General features: G+C 38.8%; 2 protein-coding genes and 1 long non-coding RNA gene across 14 annotated transcripts in view; 2 read left to right on the top strand and 1 right to left on the bottom strand.

Annotated features, from left to right (window-relative positions):
- LRRC40 (leucine rich repeat containing 40) overlaps positions 1–24,435 on the top strand; it is a 29,145-nt gene that overhangs the window by 4,433 nt on the left and 277 nt on the right. For 2 of the 5 annotated variants that reach the window (XM_081915444.1, XM_081915441.1), the window contains exons 5-15: positions 1,133–1,256; positions 2,442–2,584; positions 3,442–3,614; positions 4,669–4,759; positions 4,864–4,909; positions 6,967–7,078; positions 8,280–8,387; positions 9,996–10,106; positions 11,505–11,582; positions 14,088–14,273; positions 15,875–16,226. In XM_081915444.1, the coding sequence (XP_081771570.1) occupies positions 1,133–1,256; positions 2,442–2,584; positions 3,442–3,614; positions 4,669–4,759; positions 4,864–4,909; positions 6,967–7,078; positions 8,280–8,387; positions 9,996–10,106; positions 11,505–11,582; positions 14,088–14,273; positions 15,875–15,980 (1,278 nt within the window). In that variant the 3' untranslated portion in view covers positions 15,981–16,226. Of the gene's footprint in view, positions 1–1,132; positions 1,257–2,441; positions 2,585–3,441; positions 3,615–4,668; positions 4,760–4,863; positions 4,910–6,966; positions 7,079–8,279; positions 8,388–9,995; positions 10,107–11,504; positions 11,583–14,087; positions 14,274–14,471; positions 14,522–15,874; positions 16,227–24,435 lie in introns of those variants that run through there. The other 3 variants (XM_081915443.1, XR_014169420.1, XM_081915442.1) reach the window with 3 other exon arrangements.
- The window catches only part of LRRC7 (leucine rich repeat containing 7), a 172,062-nt gene continuing 165,645 nt past the window's right edge, over positions 18,019–24,435 (bottom strand). For 5 of the 8 annotated variants that reach the window (XM_081915427.1, XM_081915433.1, XM_081915435.1 and 2 more), the window contains 2 exons: positions 23,690–23,780; positions 18,019–19,244 (listed from right to left, as the gene is read on the bottom strand). In XM_081915427.1, coding sequence (XP_081771553.1) covers positions 19,162–19,244; positions 23,690–23,780 — 174 coding nt within the window. In that variant the 3' untranslated portion in view covers positions 18,019–19,161. Of the gene's footprint in view, positions 19,245–21,965; positions 23,781–24,435 lie in introns of those variants that run through there. The other 3 variants (XM_081915431.1, XM_081915438.1, XM_081915436.1) reach the window with 3 other exon arrangements.
- LOC309372143 lies at positions 19,241–24,154 on the top strand. Its single transcript, XR_014169423.1, has 2 exons — positions 19,241–19,961; positions 24,032–24,154. It is a non-coding gene; the product is annotated as an uncharacterized lncRNA (long non-coding RNA).

Genomic DNA, 24,435 nt, shown 5'->3' with positions numbered 1-24,435 from the left:
ACTCTTGAATGGGTACTGTTTTTTAAAATTCTTACCTTTGATTTACCAGCCCCGTATTAATAATCATTTGGTGCCCGTTTGACAGTTTTGCTATGAAAGCATTTAAATTCTATGTATGACACTGCTTGCAAAAATTGTATGATTTGTCAAATCTTTTATTTTACTGTATCTGATTCGTTTAAAATTAAGCTGATTAATTATGTGTGGGTTTTTTTAAATTTTTTAAAATTATCTCCTTCAGAAGTCTCATGGGTTGTGTTGAAAATTCGACTTCTCTTTCATAAGGCCAACAATTCTGTTTTCAGCTCTGGCCAATGGGATGCTTCCCATAAGTTCACTAGAAAGGCAACAGCCATTCTCTCTTGTCTCCATCTCCCCACACCTTGCAGCTTTTATTAATAGATTTGTTACCTGAGAACATCAAGGATCCATATAGCTATCTCAGTTAATAACCAATAATAGGCTTACCCTCTTTTAAAGATACCTGAGTGTGGCAGTCACCTTATTGTGTAGCAGTGAATTCCAATTCATGATGCATGTTTTGCAAAGTACTTTATTCTGTCTGCCCAGAATCTTCAGCTGGTCAGTTTTCTTGGGTAAGACCACTAGTTCCAGCATAATTAGAGAGGGAGAAAATGTAATCCATTTTTTCCATACTATTTCCAGTTTATCATTTTTCTGTCCCTTCCCCTGTTGTCTTTTTCCTAAACTGAGAAGCTGCTGATATTTCAGACTGTACTTGTAAGCAGGTATAAAAATTGTCCATCATATTTGAGAAAGCTGCTCACACACAGTGAATCATATTTATTTCAAACAATGTATTTCTATGATGAGGCTTATGACTGTCTTCAGTCTACCAAGTGAATATTCCATTCATTGCTGCTAGCCATTCATATTACTATTTTATAATCCCTTTGACATTGGAACTACTGCATTCTGGCCATGCCAAACAAGAAATTCTGGGACTTCATTTGAAAAAGAACCAGGGTGGAAATACTGCAAGTGCTGACTAATAACTGTGCCATGTTTTCATACTTAGTGCTGAACCGATACTACTTAGCTTATTCACCACAATTTTCTTACATAGCCATTCTAAACCATAACATTAATTTTTATTTTCCGCTTTCTTTAGGATATTTCCAACAACCGTATTTCTAGTATCCCAGCAAGTTTTCGTTTTCTAACAAATTTGGTGCGGCTCAATTTGACTTGTAATCATTTGAAGAGCCTGCCAGCAGAAATTAGTGCAATGAAAAGTAAGGAAGCCTTGAATTATGACTTGACTGGAATCTTTTTGTTGTCTTATTTTCCTGGTAGTAGGGGTTTAATAAAACTTCATTTTAAAAGTACATTGCTATCACTCTTCTCTAAGGAATTTTATGTTCATGTACATCAGTGGTTCCCAAACTGGTCTGTGGATCACTAGTTTCATTCAGGTGGCCCATAGTGTGCCTATAAAAATAGAGTAAATATATATATAAAACATCAAAACAACAACAACCACACAACATCTAGCACTGTGCATACCATTGCTACAATAGGCAGATAAATCATTAAGTGGTCGGCAAAGACCCTCAGCAGTTTTCAAGTGGTCCATGGGGGAAAGAGATTGAGAACCACTGATGTAGTTGAGAAAGTGTGGCACTCAATTTTAACCAGCACTTGGTAGTCCAGCAGAACTGGTCTTCACAGTGCAGTAAGACTTTCCTGTGACAAGTTATGAGAAGACGCTTATATGTAAAGTGCCTCTGCATTGTAATCTGCATGCAATGTAAGCTATTCACAGCAGAAAGCAATAGTTTTCCTTGGCAAATGTGGGGCAGCATGTATTCAGAAATGTGTAAACGGCTATGTGTCTTTGTACAGCTAGAAATAATGGTCTGGACTGAAAGAAACATGAGCAGAGTTCTGCTCATGTAACAGGGCTTTCCCACTCACCATTCACACTGCAGACTACCAAGCCCTCTGAAAAGTCATTCCTTATTGTTGGGACCCTCTGAGACAGTGTGTGAAACCTCGCAGAGGGAAAAGGGGCAACTCTGCCTTGTAAGCGGAAGTGCCTTCTTGCCTACACAAGAGGGTTTTCCTCAGCTGTGAGTCATTGTCTTTTATTCCCAAGTGTCATGGCTCTTAACTAAGAATTCTGAAGATTCTAATGTAGGTATAACTTAAAAATCCAGCAATATATTCTACAGCCTTTGCATTAATTAATATTTGGCTTGGCTGGCAAATATTTGAAGCCTCTTTCAGAAGTATAATAAAAAAATAATCTCGTGTGGTGCTTGTATTTAGTAAAGCCACCCTATTTTTTTAATTCTAATGTTTCGACTTGTTTCTCTATTTGGCATTTTGTTGTGTTAGGCTGTTGTGAGGACAAGATGTTAGATAAAATGGGCCTAAGGCCTGATCCAGCAGAGCTATTCTTATGTTCCTTTCTATAGGTCTGAGACAGCTTGATTGTTCAAAAAACTATCTGGAAACAATACCTCCTGAAGTGGCCAATATGGTATCATTAGAGCAGCTTTATCTAAGGAGAAATAAATTGTGTTACCTGCCAGACCTTCCTTCATGTAAATTTTTAAAGGTAAGGTTTATTCTCAGTACATATTACCTAAAATATGTAAACTCCAATGAAGACATCTTTTAAAACAGATTTATTCTCAGTACGTTTGATGCCTGTGTGTGTATAGATTGTGGTATTGAATCTTTTCTTTGCTGAAGCCTGTTGCAATTAAGGATAAGTTAATCTTTATGTTGGTGAAACTGAAATAAAAGTGGTCAGGTTAAAGCGGCTAGCTTCTGAAATTGGATTCTAAGCTTTATTTTGTCTCGTGATGCTAGGGTTACATTGCATTTAACAATTAACATGGTGCTTTCAGGCAGCATTTTCTTCAAAGAGAGGGGCATCCCAGTGACACATGTACATAAAGCTTTTGTTCAAGTGTAGATGGAACATTTTTCAAATGAAAACTAATTCTATCCAGATTTTAATAAGGCTGGTGAGGGCCAATCCAATGCAGAAGTCACTCTGGCTGAGTTCCGTGCAGCTTAGTAAGTGAATAATATAGCAACTCTAATGACTTAAGTTTCTACAAGGTAACTATAGACCAGCTATATGTCCAACAGGTTGATCGCGATCGACAGATTGATACCTGAATGATCGCTGTTGATTGTGGTTGACCGTGGGCTCCCTTATGATCCCTGGCTCTGCCCCTGCTGTTGTCAGAAAGTTTTGCTGCTCCTGCTTGTTAATTAGTGGAGCAACTGTAGCCTCGCCTAAAAAAACTCTAGGGAGTTGGACGTGTGTGCTGTAGACTATCTGCTTAAAAATCTCTAAATTCAATAAATATGTAAAAATACGACTTGCCTCCTATGTAATAGATTAACCTTGATACAGAATTGATAGATTATGCGATTTATTCATTTTTAAAATTCTTCTAGGAGTTGCATGTTGGTGAAAATCAGATTGAAGTGTTAAAACCTGACCATCTGAAACATCTGAATTCTTTGTGTGTATTGGAATTAAGAGATAATAAGCTAAAATCGCTGCCTGATGAAATAACCCTGTTACAGGGGTTAGAGCGACTAGACCTATCCAACAATGATATTAGTAGGTAAGACTATGGGCATTATTTAGAGTGACTGGGGAAACCCAGCCAAATGTGCGAGGTAGAAATAATAATAATTAGTTGTCTTCCTTAGTTTGGAGCAAGTTTACACTGTTACTGAATTTAAAAGCAAATGCTCAGACCATACTGTTTCTTGAAATACATTATTATTAATTGGTAAAGTAATATTGAACCATGAATAATGCTCTAATTAACGGGGTTCAGAATGCAGGGGCTTGGATCTTAACCAGTGGTGAAAGTTCCGCTAATAGAGTGCTCCCGTCAGCAAAAGTGGGTGGAGGCATCTTTCACTGATTTCCGCATACCCACAAGAGCAGTGTCCACATGAAATTTTGCTCTGGATGATTGGGGAAATCATTCAGACCAGCAGGAAAAGTGGCATGGAGGTACCTGTGAAAATTGCCTTTCCCATCCCTTCTGCTAGGGGGATTCTCAACTGGATATTTCCTTATCAGTGAATAGAAGGAGCTTGTGACTGTTTGCACTTACCGTATTTTTCGCTCTATAAGTCACACTTTTTCCCTCCTAAAAAGTAAGGGGAAATGTGTCTGCGTCTTATGGAGTGAATGTAGGCTGCGCAGCTAAGCCAGAAGACAGAACAGCTGCGCAGCGATCCCTCTCACTTTTCTGGATTCTGGCTTAGCTGTGCAAAACCTCCGCAGGGCAGCGGGGTACCTTCATCCAGGGATCCAGGGAGCTCCCTTTAAAGAGCCACACGGGGCTTTTCTCTGAGTGATGGGCTGCCCTTCTCCCTCCTCGGGGAAAAGCCTGCAAGCGCCACACACACGCTCCACGTGGCTCGTGAAAGGGTGCACTAAACAGAGCCTGGAATGCATACAGGCTCTGCTCAGCGCTCCCTTTAAATAATATTTTTTTTCGTTGCATTCCCCCTCTAAAAACTAGGTGTGCCTTATTGTCAGGTGCGTCTTATGGAGTTAAAAATATGGTAGTTTGGATCCAAGCCTGAATAACTGAACTGAGCATTGCTTTCATTTTCTGGCTTTGAGGTTGTTTATAAAGAGAACTCTTTTCTCTGCAGCCTTCCTTCCAAGCTAGGAAACCTGTCTCAGCTGAAGTTCTTGGGGCTGGAAGGAAACCCTTTAAGGACAATCCGAAGGGATGTTGTACAAGTAAGAGCATAATTTACATACTGTCTTGAGTTGTTTCTACCCCTTAAGATTCAAAAGATGCAAGTGGTTGACAAGCTTTTTGTGCGTTTATTCTTCCATTTCAGAAAGGGACGCAAGAAATTCTGAAGTACCTTAGAAGTAAAATACAAGGTAAAAGTTTTCTTTGAGAGGATAAGGTTACAGTTAAATCAACTCTTGGACTAGCTAGATTAACTCTTCACGATCTTGTTATGTCTAGAAATCTATTTGTTCACACCTGGTTGCGTATCTTTTCTCTTTTCCAAGTCCCACATAAGAGATGGTTTCTAGTATGTATCAGAATGAAGTACATCCCTTGTTATATAAATTTTTATAGAAATAAATTCTTACATAAATAAATTGAAAACTCTTGCTCAGTGTTAAGAGAACAGTGGGAAACAATGTCCAGAGGAATCACATGTTGACTACGTACCAGCTTAATAGTTTACTACAGTGGTACCTTGATTTAAGAATTGCTTAGTTTATGAACAACTTGGATTAAGCTTCAAACCCGGAAGTAGGTGTTTTGGTTTGTGAACTTTGCCTTGGAAGAAGAACATGTTCTGCTTCCTGTTGAGTGTGTTCCACTTGTAAATTGAGTCCCTCACTGCTATGGGAAAGCATGCCTTGGTTTAAGAACGCTTTGGTTTAAGAATGGGCTTCCGGAACGGATTAAATTTGTAAGCCAAGGTACCACTGTATTTCTTTAAAATGGACATGGAGGTGGAAGATGCAAAGATAGCAATTGCTACATTTCCTACAGCTAGCTCTGAATGTTGAGCATGACAGTTCCCTGCACTACATAGCAAACTGCCCTAGAATCTAGAGGAAATTTCTGCAGCAGTTTGTGATACAATAGTTTGCTTTTCCAAGGAAAAAAGGCAAAAAGTTGTGGATATGCTTAAGGTCACTCTCTGGATTGTCACACATGACTTCAGTATTGAAGTTATAAATTGTACCCTCCCAAAATACATTCACCAATATTTTTTGTATTAATAAGATTTATAATCCAAATGATATTAAGCCCCAATAAGTAGGCTTAGATGACTGGATAACTTGGAATTAAGAATGACATTTCTGACTGAAGCTGATAACTTCCTTGTGTTCCTTTACTTAATAAGGAAATAGCCACATACTTAATTTTGTACATATGCCTACAAGCATGCTTAAAAGCATTTGAAAATGCTTTATTGATTTCAGATGAGGGACATATTTATAAGTAAATGTGTTCATGTCTGATCACTAAGGCTGTTTTCTCCCTTGGTGCTGTATTTAAATTTAAATTTATGTATTTAAACATAAATACATTGAGAAAGAGAGAATGAATCTTAACTGTTTGTGCCAGAGGATTTCGAGACTAGTGCCTAATAACTAGCTCGTGATGGCATTTGAAAGGTCTGGCTCTTATATAATTTGAAAATAATTCCTTAGTTATATTTTGTATGTATACTGTAAAAATTAGATGGTAGAACTAATAACCTGGGTTACTATATAGCCTTAACTGCCAAGATGTTTCATAGTCAGGTTTTTTAAGACGTGTTCCAGAATTGATCGGGAACTGTATCAGCCACATGTGATCAGAGCATTTTCTCTGCGTCATTTGTATAGCTTCCTCTTAAATAAATTAAAAATGTATTGCAGCCAAGTTTTTAGGCTATACAATCACAAAGTTATTTTCCTGTAACACCCTGTACAATTCTTTGACATTTGGCAACGCTTGAACAGATTGACACAAGATACTTACAAATGCAATCCAAAAATGGTTCACTTAAAGCCACTTGCTCCATTGGTCTTGATATAGTTAAGGAATACAAAGTTCTATGCCCTAAGTCACTGATATAGATAGAACTGGATAAAACTGCAGTCCAAAATACCTTCTTACACTTGGAGGAAATATTGATATTCCCAGCCTTTGCAGACTTTCCAAAGAACAAGCCTGAGAGTCTTCTTGATCTGTTGTATGAAATATTTTGAACAAAGTCTTCATTAATTATCATTGTGTCTGAATGAAGCAAACTTCATCTGCTGTGAAAACTCTTACTTTGATGATGTTCAGACTCCAAAGTGGGTAAAATGGAAATGAAAAATCATCCTAACTACTTGGTTACATTTTTTAAAATCTTCAGATTTTTGCAGATTCTGATGTTTGTAAAATATTAAACATATATACTTACTTTTGCTTTCTTTAGATGATGACATAATTGGTCCAAATGGAGAATTTCCTGTGACAGCAATGACTCTGCCAAGTCAGTCAAAAATTAATCTGCATGCTATAACTGCGTTAAAAACATTGGACTATAGGTAAGAGAATTTTAAGCTTCTCAGCTCTAGACATATACCGTATTGGCCTGAATATAAGCCTCACTTTTCCCCCAAATTCTGACCATGAAAAGTTAAAGTGCAGCTTAAATTCACAATCTTACAAAAATTGGCTTTTACAGTATCACTGCTGAAACAGACATATGGTAAAATGGAACAGGTGTGAGTGCCTGTGGAATTTTAAGGGAGCAGCTTATATTCGGGTATTGTCTCTCCCCCCCCCCCCATGAATGTTAAATGTCCGGCTTATATTCGAACCAATACAGTAAATAAAAACAAATATAATGGGCAGAATCCAACAAAGTTGTTCTGTTTTCATTTACACAATGGAACTTCCCTCTCTCCCCCTCTGTGCCCTCTCCAGATCTGCTCCAAAGGGTTTTGGGGAACCTCCAGAACAGATTTAGAGGGTGCCTGGGGAGAGGGAGGGGAACTTACATTGTGCAGACAGAAGTCCTTGTGCTTACAGAACTACTTTGTTGGATACCATGTGATGCATCCTTGATAGAGCAAATGGCACTTGTGCAGTTTTAATGATGAGTGAAAGAAAGTTCCACAAAAAACACCTTTTTTTAACTTCTTTATTGAAACTTTTTATTTTATATTTTATATTCTTGTAAACTGCTTGGACGTTTCCTTACAAACAGGCTGTATATAAATTTTGTTAAATAATTCAGAAGTGGCTCACTTAGTGGGGTGGAGCCACAGTGCTAGCTTCCCAGCAGCAGCAGCAGGAGCAGCAGTACTTTTCAGGGGTATCTAGGGGGAGAAGAGATTGGCTTCACAGATGCACCCAAACATCCCCAATCAGGTACTGCACTATTAAGTTTAAAAGGCTCTCAGAATGGCTTACATAAGATCAGTAACAAACCAGACAGTACTACCTATACACAGGATTTCATTCTAAAAGTGTCTTTGGATTAGTATTGTTGAGGCTTTTTATCTGGTGTTGCAAAGATTATAAAAACACTAATGCATCTTTCCTTTTTTAAAATGCTGTCTCCTTAGGATACTGGGATCTGGCTTCCTAACCATGTTTTATTTTGATATTTGAGTACAATATAATTCATTTTGCAACACGACTCTGAAATGTACAGTGCCTTTCCTATTGGCGTTCTGGCCAATTGATAATGTTGTTATCCTTCTATTAAATAATATGACTTTTTAAATAAATATTTTCCAGTGAAAAACAGGCAGCTGTAATTCCAAATGAAGTGCTGAATGCAGTTGGAACCAATCCAGTCACTACTGTAAATTTCAGCAAGAATCAGCTGACTGAAATTCCAATAAGGTACTGTTTCTCCTATAGAAATATTAATTAAACCTGGGCTGAAGTCCGTTTTGAGAGTGTATTTGGGCGGGGGGACTGGAGAGAAATCACATACACGACTGTACTTTTTGGTAGTGGGGGTGTTGTACTGCAAGCATCATCTGAGGCCCTTCTTGTGCCCCCTCCTCAAGATGTCTAGAGGTTGGAAACATGAGAATGGGCCTTTTTTGCAAAGGCTCCCTGTTTGTGGAATGTTCTCCTCAGGGAGGCTGGCCTGGCACCTTCACGACATATCTTTAGGCACCAGGCAAAAAAATTCCTCTATAATGAGGCCTTTCACTGATTAAGCAATCTATAGTCTTTTAAATGTATTTATGAGGGGATTATTGGGGTAAGTTTTTTGTTCTTATTATGATATGTATTTGTTTTTATGTTGTAAACCACCCTGTGATCTTCAGATGAAGGGCAGGATATAAATTTAAGTAATCCATAATAATAATTGTAAGACCTTTCATTGGGGTGGAGAAGGGCAGAGTGGTGTTAACTTAAAAGGAAATAAACCAAGGTTTGGCCTACAGCAGAATTTAGGAAATCATCACAATAGATATACAGACAAGTGACCTGATTTGTACACAACACTAAACCATAGTTGAGTGTTATGAGAAGGGAGAAGAGTTACAGCAGAGTTTACTTTTACTTTTAAAGAATCCCAGCTTAACTCTACATAGGGGCAGTGGCGGAGCTTCAGGCTCTGGCATCAGGGGGCGGAGAGCAGGCGGGGTGTGATGCGCGTCCTGGGGGCAGGGCGCCCAGCGCAGAGAGGGCAGCCATGATGGCACCCAACTGGGATCGCACTTCTGGGGGGCGGGGCGCTCCCCCCACATTCCTCTTCCTCCGCCAGTGCCTAGGGGTCTGATTTAAAACAAACTCTGTTAAGTTTTATAACCCAGCTAGCTAGATGATAGATAGATAGATAGATAGATAGATAGATAGATAGATAGATTTTTTTTTTTGTGTGTGTGTGTATCTATGTATATACTGTACTGTATATATAAAAACTAAGCCATGGTTCTGTAAAAGTAAACTACTGTACACTTTGGCAAAATTATCCTCCTAGGCACACGGGATGTGAAGAGTGGAGTGCAGGTGTGTCCACATTGTTTTAAACCATGGTTGAGAGTTGCATGTGAATGTGGCCCAAGATTTCTGATACTGGCTTCTTCTAACAAACCATAGTTTAAACAAGAGGAATCCAACATGATGCCCAACAGATGTTGTGGACTAGAACTCTTATTATCCTTGGCCATTGGCCATGCTGGCTGGAGGTAATGGGACTTGTGGCCCACAGCATCAACTACCGCTGGTTTAAAGTAAGCAGAGTTCCCAATTCAGACTTAGTGAGTTAGTTTGAATCAGGAAGCAGGTACAGTATTTTCATATTGTGGCTGAGGCCTATCTAAAGATGACCTAGGGCTCATTGGTGGGTCCTGCCCCAGTGTTTGAGAGAAACTAATAGAAAGTTGCACAGTGGTGAATACAATCTGGTTTAATCTGATGTTTTGAAATAGCACAAAACAATTGATGAGATCGATTGCCCCCCCCCTTTCTTTTTTTACAACTGGGCTGCAGAATTGTGGAACTAAAAGAATCAGTCTCTGATGTAAATTTTGGTTTCAACAAGCTCTCGTCTATTTCTCTGGAGCTCTGTATGCTTCACAGACTGACACATTTGGATGTTAGGTAGGTGATTACTTAAACCTTTGTTTATACGACATTTTTGAAGGGAATTTGTAGATTCCCTTAAAGATTTTCCTCTTGATTAAAGCTGACAGTTGAATGTTAGGCAATGTAGGTAGGTTTTTTGTTTTTGTTTTTTTAATTGCACTGTATTTGTATTCAAGTGAACCCCAGAGCAGCTTGCAAACAGCAATGAACATAACAGTAGAACATTCCAGTTACAACACAAACACAACCATTTCAGTGCCTGAGCTATTAAAGCTTAAAGCTGACCCTACCAAGCAGGCCCATGCAGAGCTTGTCTGAGGCCTGGACCAGAGTCTTGTTAGAATAAAGTTATAAACTCAAAAAAGAAAAAGCAGCTGGTCCCTGACAGGGGCCTCCAGCTGGCTTAACCCTCTGAGGCCTGGGGCAAGTGTATCTGCTGCCCGCCCCCTGAATGGGTCTGCTACCAAATAATGCAATATATAATAATTTATTGTAATCTATAAAGCAATGTTAATAAAACAGCAGCTAAAAAGTAGGCTGAACTTTTTTTACATCCACCCATACCCTACACTGCTTCCATTCAGTACAGATAACTTGCATCTTATGAGCCCTTACAGCAGAGCTTTCCAAACTTTTTATTTTGGTGACACACTTTTTAGACATGCATCATTTTGCAAATCAAGTAATTAAGTTTTACTAACAAACCAGAGGTTAAACTAACCCCTTTCCAGCCCCTGGAAGAGCACAGGAAGTGTTCGCACAACACACTGGCACACTGCAGCCAACACACTAACGTGTGGTGACACAGTTTGGAAAGTACTGCCTTACGGTGAGGCTTTCGGAAGGCAGTGTGAGGGCTCTGGCCCAGAGCCCTCATACTGCCTTCCCAAAGCCAAGTAAGCCCACAGTAGTAGCTTTGTGCAGCTTGAGGGAGCATAAATAAATGGTGAATGGTCGTCTCCATTTATTTATCCCCCCCCCGCCCCCCTGCACAAAGTTGCAGTTGTGTAAGTTAAGTTACACGTTAAGTTGTGAGGTACCTGTAATATGCATATAACTCTTTTTCCAGATGCTTAGTCTGATGCTTCTCAGAAGTTCACAAGTGGATCTTAACCCTCCATTTTCTCTGATCTCAGCAACTGGTAGTCAAAAGCATATTGTTCCTGAACATGGTGGTTCTACTGATACTAATGTGCATTCATCATATATGTTGATTTATATGTAGGGGTACATAATTTCCTATACACAAGTGACACTCTGTCATGGGAATTCACAATAGAATAGGTACCAACAGTTCTGCTTGCTTATTGAGGCAAATGAATCTCAATCTTGTATTTGAAAATGGTTCAGTTAAAATACCAACTTTTAATAAAAATTAATAGTTGGTGTATTTGGTTGCTTTTTTCAACTTAGAAATAACATTTTGACATCTCTGCCTGATGAAATGGAAGCACTGACAAAACTGCAAATAATTAATCTTGCCTTTAACAGGTAAGTGGTTTTGTAGATAACTCTACCAAAATTGTTCAATACATGGTTAGTCTTTTGTCTTAGCTTTGTAGTATTACAGGACATCCCTATTCCTAGATCTACAGCAGGCTCCTGCTTTTAGAACTTCACTCAAAAAATCTGCTTGCCTCAGCAGTGTCCTGTTGGAAGAGGAAACTTCTCTGTCACTTCAGCTTAAGTCACGTGTGGGGAACCTGTGGTGTTCCAGATATTGTTTTCTTATGAATGAACTGCTTCCTGAAGTGATTTTAACAATAAAAACATCAACAATGAAAACCATGTCAAAGCAAATACAAATATAGATTGGAATAAATATCCTCCTTAAAAGGAAGGTCTTCAACAGGTGCCAGAAAGACAATAGCGATGGCCAGTGCTTTTTTTCTAGAAAAAGAGGTGCTGGTACTCACCATTAAGTTGTTGCAGTAAGTGCTTCACTTTTTAACAACAACAAAAAGAGAGTTGACGGTACTGTGTACCCTTGATGGTACTCTGTGTACCCTGGGGGAGGGGGGGGGGAGCACTGGCGATAGCTCCTGTCTGTTATTTAATGGAAGGAATTTCAAAGAGTAGGCACTGTCACTCTAAAGGCCTGACTCCTACATCATATGAAAGAAAACAGAAATGATTTCTGACAGAGACCCTATTTTGCAGAGCTCAGTATTCAGTTGGGTGTTTATTTGGTTTTATTTATTATTACATTTATACCCCTCCTTTCATCCAAGGAGTACAATATGGTGTATGTGATTTCCCCACTCCTCATTTTATTTTCCCAACAACCCTGAACTGTCAAGATGATGGCAGAAAAAACAGATGAGCATCTGAGATTGTACCATGTGCAAGCCGTAGCCAAGTTGCACATAATTGTGCAGAAAACTGGAGTTCTTTAAGCCAATTAATTGAAAATGGTGAAAAAAGAGAGGCATCTATGCATTTTCAATAGCTATGGGTGAAGCCTCATGAAATTAGAAAAAGGACAAGCCCATCTTGTAATTTCATACAGCAGTGTAATTCCAATCCACCCTCTGCAAGGACACATCAAACTCCTCAGGGACTGATAAGGTAACTCATTCATTCATTCATTCATTTCAAAACTGTAACTGTTTAAAAGGACCAGTTACCCTTGTAAACGCTTCCACATATATGCATCTAGGGGAAAATACCTAAGTGAAAGAAAAAGCGTGCTTTTGAATCCTTACGAAAAAGTTACTGAGGGAATTAGTGTTTATACATTTATTTGACTGTGCCCCTCTAGGTTCTGTTTCCTTGGAAACATTCCCCTGACTTTTTATGCCTCGGGAGAGTCAGCTCTCTAAAGAAAAACATTTTGAGCCTGAAATTCTAGCACTTTTATGAAGGTAGGGAATGAAAAAGGCAGGAAAACTCCTCAGCTTAGCAACACCAAAAGGGACAGAGAGGAAGAAACACAGTTAAAAAAACCCCACCAACTCACAAAATACACAATAGGAAAGAGACAAGATCAAGTAAAGGAAAGTACTTGAGAAGAGAACAAAAGGAGCCAACTATCACCAACTTCAGGCAGGTTGTCTGGTGAGAGGGATGACTCCTGGAGAAGGCTGCAAAAGGCTTGAGTGGACCATGTTACTTTCAGTAGGAAGCATCTCTATGAAGAACGTCAGCCATTATTAGCTGAAAAATTAGAAACTCCAAATATTGGTTTGGTTCTAGACTTTAGTTGGTTGCACATAGTTTCATTGAAAGCAATAGGGTTAAGTAGTGGCTAACTTAGAATTATAGAATCTTTTAGGTTGGAAGGGACCCATGGGTCGGTCATCTAGTCCAACCCCCTGCAATGCAGAAATCTCAGCTAAAGCATCCATGACAGATGACCATCCAATCTCTGCTTAAAAACCTCCAAGGAAGAAGAATCCACCACTTTTCATGGTAGTCTGTTCCACTGCCGAACAGCTTTTACTGTCAGATTTTCTAAATGTATTAGTCAGAATCTCCTTTCTTGCAGCTTGAAGCCATTGGTTTGAGTCCTACTCTCCAGAGCAGGAGAAAACAAGCATGCTTCCTCCTCCATGTGACAGCCCATGAGATATTTTAAGATGGCGATCATATCTCTCAGTCTCCTCTTTTCCAGGCTAAACATATCCAGCTCCTTCAAGCGCTCCTTGTAAGGCTTAATTTGCAGATCCTTAATCATCTTGGTTGCCCTCTGCACATGTTCTAGCTTGTCAACATCCTTCTTGGATTATGGTGCCCAGAAGTGCACACAGTATTCCAGGTGTGGTCTGACCAAGGCAGAATAGAGTGGTATTACTTCCCTTGATATGGATGCTATACTTCTGTTGATGCAGCCTAGAATAGAACTTAATCTGAATCCAACCCTTGGTTTTGTAAACTAGTTCTCTAAAGACTCCTAATAAACTCAAGTCACTTGTGCAGTGGTTGTATTTACAAATTATATTCTTGGGTAGGTTATTCGTAATTATATTAATGAAGTGTGTCTGGTTTTCTTCATAGATTTAAAATATTTCCAAATGTGCTGTATCACATTCCAACTCTTGAAACAATCCTCCTTGCTAATAATCAGGTTGGATCCCTGGACCCTCTGCAAATAAAGAAGTTGGACAGGCTTGGTACCCTAGATCTTCAAAATAATGACCTCTTACAAGTACCACCAGAACTTGGGAACTGTGTCAATCTCAGGTGATTAACTTCGTGAATTTTGGATAACTTTTTCCTATACAGCATATTCTAGTTGAAAATGTTCATGTTTATTCTAGGAAAGACTAAACAAAGCAGTACAAATGTTCATAATGAAATCAATCTCATTTTTGTGTCATCTGACTATTTGAATAGATTAGGTTACAATTTTGAAAATGTGTACTCTTTGGATCTTTTCAGACATTGGTTGAATTGAACAAGATTCTGCTTCCCAGGATTGTATACACTCAGTAAGCATGGGTACAATATAACTGAATATTTGAATGGATAGTTTTCCTAACCCTATATGGGATAGAATTCCACAAACGAGATTTGTTAGAAAGCCCATGTTCAAATAAGCTCAGTCAACCTGTAAGGAGCACAGGAGAACCCTGTTTCCAAAACTGCTCATCCTAACTGATGGTCCTAAATAGATGGCGATGCAGTTTTCTTTTCAAGGTGCAATGCTGGAATTTTATGCATAAGTGATTGGTGAAGCGGCTCAACTGTTGAATAAAATAATGTGGTCTGATGCAGACAGGGAGAATTGATTGAGATGTATTCTCCTGATCCCTTGGTCCCAATTAAGGGATCAATATTGAGTCAGGGGATCATGTATATCTGCAGCATGAATTCCCCCAACCAGGTTCAGGATTTACAATAACACTAGAATTTTAAGCTGGTTTCAAATTCAATGAATTCCATCTACAAAGGTCTGAATAAGAAAAATGTAAAACATCTCCCAAGTGACTATTTAAGACAGAGAGTGTTGTCCTTTCCCCCTTGAATTTTAAAGGTGCGGCTTATCTGTGGGTGCGGCTTATATTCGGGCCAATACAGTTTATTTGCCATCTTTCAACCACAACTGGACTTATTCAGGGCAAAATATTATTATCACTTCATCTGCTTAAAAGTTCAACAGCACACTAGATTAGTGTTTCTATTCAATCTCTCACAAAGACAATACTCGAATATAAGCCGCTCCCTTAAAATTGAGTTACAGACTGAAAATTGCTGTGGTTGGTAGAATTGTAACTCCAAGCCAATTTAAGTCTTTGATCTTGCAAGCCCACAAAAGTTACCGTACAATCGCTAAAATCGCAAATCGCTATTCAATTGCTACAATTCCACAGCGACTCAAGCTCTCAAATCGGCAATAAAACATTTTTTTGTTCCATTTTACCGTATGTCTGTTTCAGCAGCAATATCGTAAAAGCCAATTTTTGTAAGGTCGTGAATATAAGCTGCACTTTAACTTTCACAGTCGGAATTTGGGGGGCAGGGAAGTGCCGCTTATATTTGGGCCAATACGGTAAATGAGTAGAGAAGGCGTCCTCAGCCTCATGCCCTCCAGATGTGTGGGACACAATTCCCATAATTCCTGACAATCAGCCATGCTGCTTGAGGCTGATGGGAGTTGGTCTAAAACTTTTGAAGGGCACTAGGCTGGGGTAGAGGCATTGCTGACTTCCATTTTTAAATAAATGACACAATAAAATAAAAGTGATAAGGTTTTCTCATTTATGAATGGCGATTGTGTGTATGCATGTACATGCGTGCACACACATATAGTAGTCTTAACTGGTTTTTGGTCCTTCTGTTAGGACACTTTTGCTGGAAGGCAATCCTTTCCGGACTCCTCGAGCTGCTATTCTTGCCAAGGGGACAGCTGCTGTGCTTGAATACCTAAGAAGCAGAATTCCTACTTGATCTGTTGTGCTTGGTTTGAACTGAAATGTGTGCAAGATCTTACCTTCTGAAGCTTGAAGATTGAAGTCCTTATACATGACAACTATTTGCTTCATTTAGCATAAGCTCAGTGCATATGCTGGGATCACTTTTTAAGAGCTATTTCACAAAGGACTCTTACCTTGCATGCCTCCAGTTCAAACGATGCTTGTGTACATACTTGTATGGTGTATGGGTAGGTTATTGATAGATGTTTCTATTGGTCCAGCAGCATTCTATTTGTCCTGTTTTAAATTTCCTTTTCTTTTAGCTAATTTTAAGGTCACCAAAAAAGGGCTGCCCATAAAATAAATGCAGATCTTAATTTGCATAATATGAAGCATTTGCACCAAGCGATTGCCTGCTGAAGAATTATGGTGTGGACTTAATCACTAATGATTTGGCACATTTATCAAATTATTATTTGAAAATAAAACTCAAATTATATATCAAATGATCAGTTTCATAAATTTAACCAAATGACTTAGTGCAACTGTTTACAAATTCCAGAAATGTTTAGAAAAACTGCTGTGTGGAACATCACAAATGTTGGAATATTTTTTTCCTTTTTTTACAATTAATACTTGGTTGTGTGTGTGCCTTGCAATTATTCAAGATGCTAGTTTGCCAAAATGAGCAGTTTCCATTTATTTCCCTTTTTAAAATGTTATAGCTATTAAGAGCTGCTTCTTTTTGGAGATGTCCTACTTGTACAAGGATAGCTTAGTATGAAGACACATGGCCTGTGTCAGCTGTGAACACCACACACATGAATTTTCCCCTTTCTTTGCAAAAAAACTGAAACTGGGAGTTGGAAAGGAGGAGGCATGTAGCTGCACCAGAGTATGATCTATTATATGGAATTATTTTAACTCTAAAACTGTTTAACCATGCAACCCCATTTTCAGATTAAATTTTTAAGACTTGTAGAAACTGGAATCTTTTTGGAAGAGGGTTATTGATGTGAATTTCCCTGATCTGTTCTTAATTTGAGACAGCCATGCCTACACCCTTAAATGTGTTGTCCTGGTCTTGCTTTTGTGTTTTTAATAATCTGTTGGGACCGCCCAGAGAGGCTGGGGAAACCCAGCCAGATGGGCGGGGTCTAAATAATAAATTATTATGATTATTATAGTAGCCCCTGTGTTGAGTTATGTATAATTAGAAGCATATATACACTATTGCCCATAAGATACTTTCCTTTTCCCCAAACTTTGGGTACAATTATGAAAGCCATAGTCTGCACCCAACGAGAGACTAGTGCAGGGGTGATTAACCTGTTTCTGGAACACAACTCCCATCACCTCTGACCATTAGTCTTGCTGTTTGGGGCTAATAGGAGCTGGAGTCCAACACCACCTAGAAGGCCACCAGTTAGCTGCCCCTGGTCTCGTTGCTGTTGTGATCTAGCAACTGCCCATGTGTCGCCTTCCCTTACTAAAACATTTCCAGAAGGGAGTATGCTGGCCATAGTGCAATTTAGGCACTGGTTGTCCTTGATATTTGAAGCAAATTACAAAGGTGAATACTGAAGGTGAGGATGGTGCAGTACTAGCAACAATTCTTGCATACTTGGATCTTTCTAAATATGTCAGTGGCAATCCTTCAGCCCCCCCCCAGTTGATTCTACATGTTAACCCCAATCCAGCATAGCGTTAGGTGCACTGAAGCATATGCATCTGTTGGATGGTGGCAGTGGGTTCTTCTAAAGGTTGTAGAGCTTTATGCAGCTGACTGGCCTAATAACATGCTGACAGCCATCCAGTACTAGCAACCATTGTACTAAACCATTCTCTGCAAGTCCAAACCCCTAGGTAATGAGAACTACCTGAAAAGCTGACAGCGTCTTTTTATGTTGGTGAATGCATTTCTAGTTCTGTACTTCTGATGCACTTGGATTGAGGAAGTAAAATAATAATAAGAAGCCTGGCAAACAGCTTGGTGTTATTTCTATGAATGAGCAAAAGTGAAATAGTTGTCTTAAAAAAAAAAGTGATTGCAAGACTCCCGCACAAAGTACTTACAATAAGGTGCCTTTATTTATACAATAGACTTTTAAATATATTATTCAAAACACTTTTTTTAATACTGAAAAAGGTTGAGTACATCAAAGCCGAAAATGGCTCTGCTATACGCTGCACAGCATTGTTTGAGTCCCTGTATTCTTTTTATGTACAGAAAGCATCTGCAAAATGCATTCTAGACACAATATGCACCTTACCAGTTAGTGTCAATACACAAATTAAAATGGGAGCGATACCACCTGCATGTGCAAATGAAAGATAATTGATTTCACTGAATCAATAGATTTAAAATATAGCTTTAAAGTACCTTTTTGCACGTAAAATGAAGCAGCTTCCAAGTTCAGTAAATCTGTATACTGCAAAGACATTGAAATACATTCACAATCTATGTTCATAGAGTAGTAAGTGGTTCTTCATTCAGCCATATTTACAATGATATTGTAATTAAACTGAAAAGTACAGTTCTTCATATAGCAATCTTTGTAACACATACAAAAATGACAGTTCTGTATATAATTTAAGCTCAAAATCACAATTTTCTCAAAATATTAATTACAATACAGCTATCTCTATAATTAAACATGTGTTTTATAAAATGGTAAAATTTGTAATAAAGTAAGTTGTTTTTGACTTGATTACAGTACTCACAAGTAGAAAAATGTAACTTAATAAGTCTTTGTCTTGCCCAGTGTTAAGCCACCTAAGCTAGCAAAGAGGCAGGAAAGGCCCCAGTTTATAAAAATTCAGCCTCTTGTGCTGAACTGGTGTGGCTTCTTGATGTTAAGAATAAAAGCTTTTACAAGAGGGCATGAAAATTCTAGATGGAGTAAAATGGTGTGTATTATACATGTTTTGTGTTTGACTTAATGCGCATCTGAAAAGTTCAAAAAGACTAGTAAGGACGACTCATTTTAAAAGTCTGAGTTAAAATTCTGCTATTGTATAGAGCATTAGAAATCTGGCTATTAAAAATGTGTGTGCTGAGGAAAACTAGGCTTTGCCTTTGGGTGTCAGTATTGGGCTGCGCAAATATGACTACCATTGTTGTTGAGCATAGCAAAAACTGCCCTTGTTTATTAACCCACCTTCACTACATGTGAATCCAATCCAAATTACTGGTTTAGAAATAGATTTTATTATTATCTCATACTTGGAACACAATGCAATAATGAAGACCATGAGCAAAGGAAAAAATGGAACTGAAAATATTCAACAGCAATTCCTAAAGGAATAAAAAATGTTTTGTGAAAGTGTAAGTCACTATTTGAGTTCCATCTTAATTTTGCCCCCAAAGTACATGAAAACTGTAAACATGGAAAACCTGAATCAATGTTACTAAACACTCTTGCTGTTGACAATGATACATTCTGAACATTAGCAGGGAGGTGAGCAAATTAGCATTTTGCTTATATTTCTGTGATTTGCTTGATTATTTCTTAGAGAGGCATGTATTGCAGTCAGACACAGAACTCAGTACACTCACAAGTTAGCTGTGTACAACGCTGAAACTACTGGTTTTAGTTTGGTAAATGGGTAGGCACTGCAGCTGCAAGAAAGGGAAGCAGAGAGTGGTAGGATAAAGAAGACTATCCTTTGTGGAACATAGCTTTCATTCCAGATATCCTAGGCACAAGGTTTATAATAGGTTTTTGTTTTTAAATTAACTACTGTTCCATCTTTTATTTATAAATTGGTCACAAGCGGGGCTTTTTCCCCAGCCAGAACTCACTGGAACTCAGCTCTGGCACCTCTCAGGTGGGTGCCATTGCCATCATAAGAGAAGAAGGGAGGCATTCACGGTGAGTTCCAGTATTTCTTTTTCTAGAAAAAACGGCACAGGGCACCATCCAGAGGGACTTGATGCAGCCAATGTAGCTAAGAGGTCTGCCCTTTTTTGGGAAACATTTCTCATCTAGTCTCACTGCACAGCAATTTTTGGGTGAGTTACAACAAAACAGTTTCAAATTCACAATACAGTTACTAAAATGAGGCATAGAGCCAGCCACCTAAAAATAACAATACTGGCATCAGATCTTGCTATGTGCCTGTGTGAATTACCAGATATCTAAAACTTAACAAGATTTAGGTATCATGGAGGGGTGGTGTTGGTTCCAAAATGGAAGCATCATCACTGAGAAAGCGTGTGATGCTTAGATGGGAGATCACATGGAAACAAGATGTATGCTGACTTGAGTTCCATGAGGGAAGAAAGATTAGTGTAGTGGCAAACCCAGTAATAGCAGAAGTTACATTTTGACTACCTATATTTGTAGTCATAGGGTTTCTGCAATTGCTGCAGCACGTGGCTATAAGCAGAACACATGACTTTGAATCTTAAGTATGGTGGTTGCTTGAGTTATCTGGTGGTCATGTGTTATAGCTCATATATAAATTAAAATTTGCATATAGCTAAGAACAGTGGTTCCAAACCAAGAAGCTTTTGAATTTATTAATGCATGTAAGAGTAGACGTCTATACTGCAAGAGGCATGGGAGAAAAGCATGATTCTTAAGAGTACTTGCCATCTACCTTTTTAAAGAAATACTTTGAGTTTTTCCCCACAAGTGTATGTCCTGGCTGCCTGCATCGATACATAACAAGTTTGTGTCACTGCCTCCATGTAGTGATGCTCCATACACATTATGTTTTCCTGAACAGCTGTTGTGCTGAATTGAAGGAATGTCAGCCTTTCCCTTTATTTTACTTACAGTGTAGCTCGAATGTGAGAGTTGGTAAATAAACCTTTAAGAACAGTTGCTAACAGAACTGGTGCCATGGCAACCAATGCAGCAGAGTCAAATTCTAAAGAAGTGTAGAATAAATGTCAATTTTTGGATTTCACTGTATTTTTAAATCATTATCAAAAATTAAAACAAATGAATTTTAAAACATAGGATCCCCATCTGGATAGGAGGACTAGTAAGTTTCATAGCATTTGAAGTTTTAGATCATTGATCTGGGATTCAAAGATCACTACAGGCCCACAGCATGCAAAAGCAATAACATCTTATTCTCCATTCTTGCTACAAAACAAAGAGCAAGAACATATGATTCCCTGGCTTCCATGGCAGGTAGATCAACTTTATCCCCACTTGTTAATGAAGCAACCTGCCATCATTATCTGATTTGATAAAACAGTTGAGCTGAAACCACATTCTGTTTAGTCGTAAGGCTATCCTGAGTTATTTTATGGTTTTATATTTCATTGCCAACTGTCTTGAACCTAGGAGAAGGTGTTATATAAATATTTTAAATAGTTTAATTATAATGTATAGTCAGAAACGTTATTGCTTGTGTAAAGTGCTAAGAGAACTGAATTACATTAGGGCCAAACCACTTTTAATTAGCTATAGTAATGTTTCTATTGATAAGCTATATTAAGTGATTTGCACACTTCCCCTTCATTAACTGTCATCTTGTGGATTAACTCCTACACATATTTCATCAAATAAAGCATGTTGTTCATTAAGAATTTGAGCTGAGCATATTTTTGCAATAGGAGGGTCTGAGCTTGGAACATGGGAAATGACATGGAAGGAGTGCATTGCAGGTTACAAATATTCAGATTAGCTGTGACTGTTCTTTGTATAACCCTAAACCACGTCGCATGATTGTGGTAAAGGTAGAGGTACCCCTGATCCTTAGGTACTTTGATGTGCTTTCAAATTTCTAGGTGGGCAGGAGCTGGGACCGAGCAACGGGAGCTCACCCCGTCATGGGGATTCAAACTGCCGACCTTCTGATCAGCAAGCCCTAGGCTCAGTGGTTTAGACCACAGCACCACCCGCGTCCCTATGATTGTGGTAAGAAAGAGCAAATCCCCTTCTTGCTAATTCATTTCTGGACACAATTCAAAGTTCTGGTAATTATCTTTGAAGCCCTAATAGCAAACATGGTGAACCTTTTTCAAACTGAGGGCTGCATTACGTCATGGGTAACCTTCCAGGGGCCAGAGGACAAGTGGGCTGAACAAAGGATGTGAGACTTTTGTACACTAGACTACATTCCAGCCATGCAAACCCATGAGAAAGGCAGAGATTTACACAGACAGGCAGGCACCCACCCACCCACCTTTTTCTCTCCAGGCAAGCAAGAGGCCTTAGAACAGCTCAGAGACACATTCTAGTTGGGCAGTGTGTGGCCTAGGGAGAATCTGAGGGCCAAAGAGGTTCCTCATCCCTGCCCTAAAGGATACCTGAGGGACCATCCCTCCCCCTCCTAGGTTGCCTGCTGCCTAAGATTTGCTTTAAAGGCTCCCTTCCATGTCATGTTCCAGGTTGAACATTGAATATTGGATGGGAAGTGGCAAAAAAAGCCACCTCTGTGGTCATACCCACAGTATTTTACCTCATTATATCATATCTCACTGTATATCTTATGCCTGCTCTGTGGTGCATCTTATCATCATCTTCGGCTTCGCCTGTCTTTGTTGTATTGGTTTATATGGTTGTACTATTTCAAGCTACCCTGAGTGATGCAAATACATATGAAGCGCAGGAGATGAGCTTTTCAAATAATAGTATACACACTGAAGCTCAGTTTTGCATGTGTGACACCCTCTCCCAGCTCAGGGAGTACCTTAAATTAATCCTGTAAGGCATTGGGTGCTATTCGGTTAAGTTTTACTCAGAATAGATGCATTGAAATCAATGAAAAGGATTAGCTTAGACATTACTACTCTGAGCAAATCAGTTGAACACCACCCATGAAATTTAAAAAGGCAAAGGGAGGAATTTAGTGTCTCACCATTACGTTTGTTCTGTCAGTGCAAGCATTTTTGCTTGCCAGGCAGAAAGATCTCCTCCTCTCCCTCCCCCCCCCCCAGCTGATTGGGTGGCCAGAAATAGGGGGGAGCCCTGTTGCACTAGCAGAGCTCATTGCACTGTCTCCTGCTAGCGCAAATATTTAGTTGTATCAGGCCGAAAAGTTTTAAAGTGCAATTCTATAAATGTCTCCTCAGAAGAAAGCCCCATTATGTGCAATGGAATTCATTCTCAGGTAAGTGGATATAGGACTACAGGTTAATTTATATATAGATTTCATTTTAAGTGTCTATAAAAATACTATTTAATAATCCATTATATTTGACTTTAGACTTTGTGGGAATTACAATTTTAAATAGTTTTCTTTCTAAAGCCATGAAGAACTTTGAGGCTGTGACTGGGTACACACACTACCTTAAAAGGGCATGGCTTCTCCCAGAGTATTCTGGGAATTGTAGTTTATCCCTCACAAGGCTATTGGGGTAGGTGGGTGTCATGTCTTTTAAAGGTGTGGTGTGCATGCAGCCTGTTTTTCGATGGACGGAATAATTTGTAAATAGCTTGTGTGTGCTTCTGTGTTCTGAAATTACATGACATCTAGAAATAATTAAAAATCATCTTGGAAAAAAGCTGGTACCAATGCACAGAGGCTTACAATGAGAACTAATATGTAATCCCATGGAAGTTACATTTATATAGATATCCCTCCCAATGATCAGTACTAACATATATTATACATTTGGCACTATGTTTGCCATTGGTCCAGCAATTGGCAATTTCCCCCCATATATATATATATTCATTTATTTATATATATATGTATATAAATTTTTATTTCATTAAACATTAGATCTGGCTAGACATATTTTACTATTTATAAAAAATATTTAGACAGTAAGCTCACGTTGAATAACTAGGTCTACTGTATTCTGGAAACTCTTCAGTAGTAGTACAGCTTTTTCATGTTCCATATGTACAAAACTGTGTCCATTTGCCTGTAACAGACAAAAGAGAAAAAATTATAACTAGATATCCATTGTGGCTACATGGGAAATACAGCTGTAAAATCAACTGAAATCCTACAAGTGTATAAAAATCAGCTGAAAAGTTATCCCAGTAAAAGCTCCATTCAAATTTTTGTTTTCCAAAAGTCTATGCAACCCCATATTGGTGTGGTCATCTGTTGCTCTCTTGTTTATTTCCACCTTATACCAATTGATTTGGGTTTATAATTTTCAGTTTTCAGGGGTCTGCTTCAATTCAGCAAGGAGACTTGCTCTCAGAAAGAAGCTACTCAGGTTTCCATCCTGATCACACTGGTTTCTGTGTATGCAAGTGTCTCATAAGAATAAATAACTACAACCCACAACTCTACTTGGATGAGTGCTATCCTTGTTGGACTAATCCACATTACCTAATAGTGTATTAGTGTGGTAAAGAGAGCTGCAAGCATGAGTTCAGAGCGCTTGAATTTGGTCAGTCTTGCCTTCCACATCGGCACTGACGCTGGTGATCTGTTAGCCAAAGAGATCCTTAAGTGCACACTGTTGCTGCTGTGTGAGGTTTAGGTCAGGGTTTGTGAAAAGAACAACTATTCAGTGACAACAACTACAATTTATAAACTGGGCATGTTTGAGCATGCACTGCCCT

The sequence above is a fragment of the Podarcis melisellensis genome, assembly GCF_964234715.1.
Source record: "Podarcis melisellensis genome assembly, chromosome: 6".
In the NCBI taxonomy this organism is placed as follows: domain Eukaryota; kingdom Metazoa; phylum Chordata; class Lepidosauria; order Squamata; family Lacertidae; genus Podarcis; species Podarcis melisellensis.
Note: the sequence above shows the minus strand (reverse complement) of the source record. Positions and strands in the feature narration are given on the sequence as shown.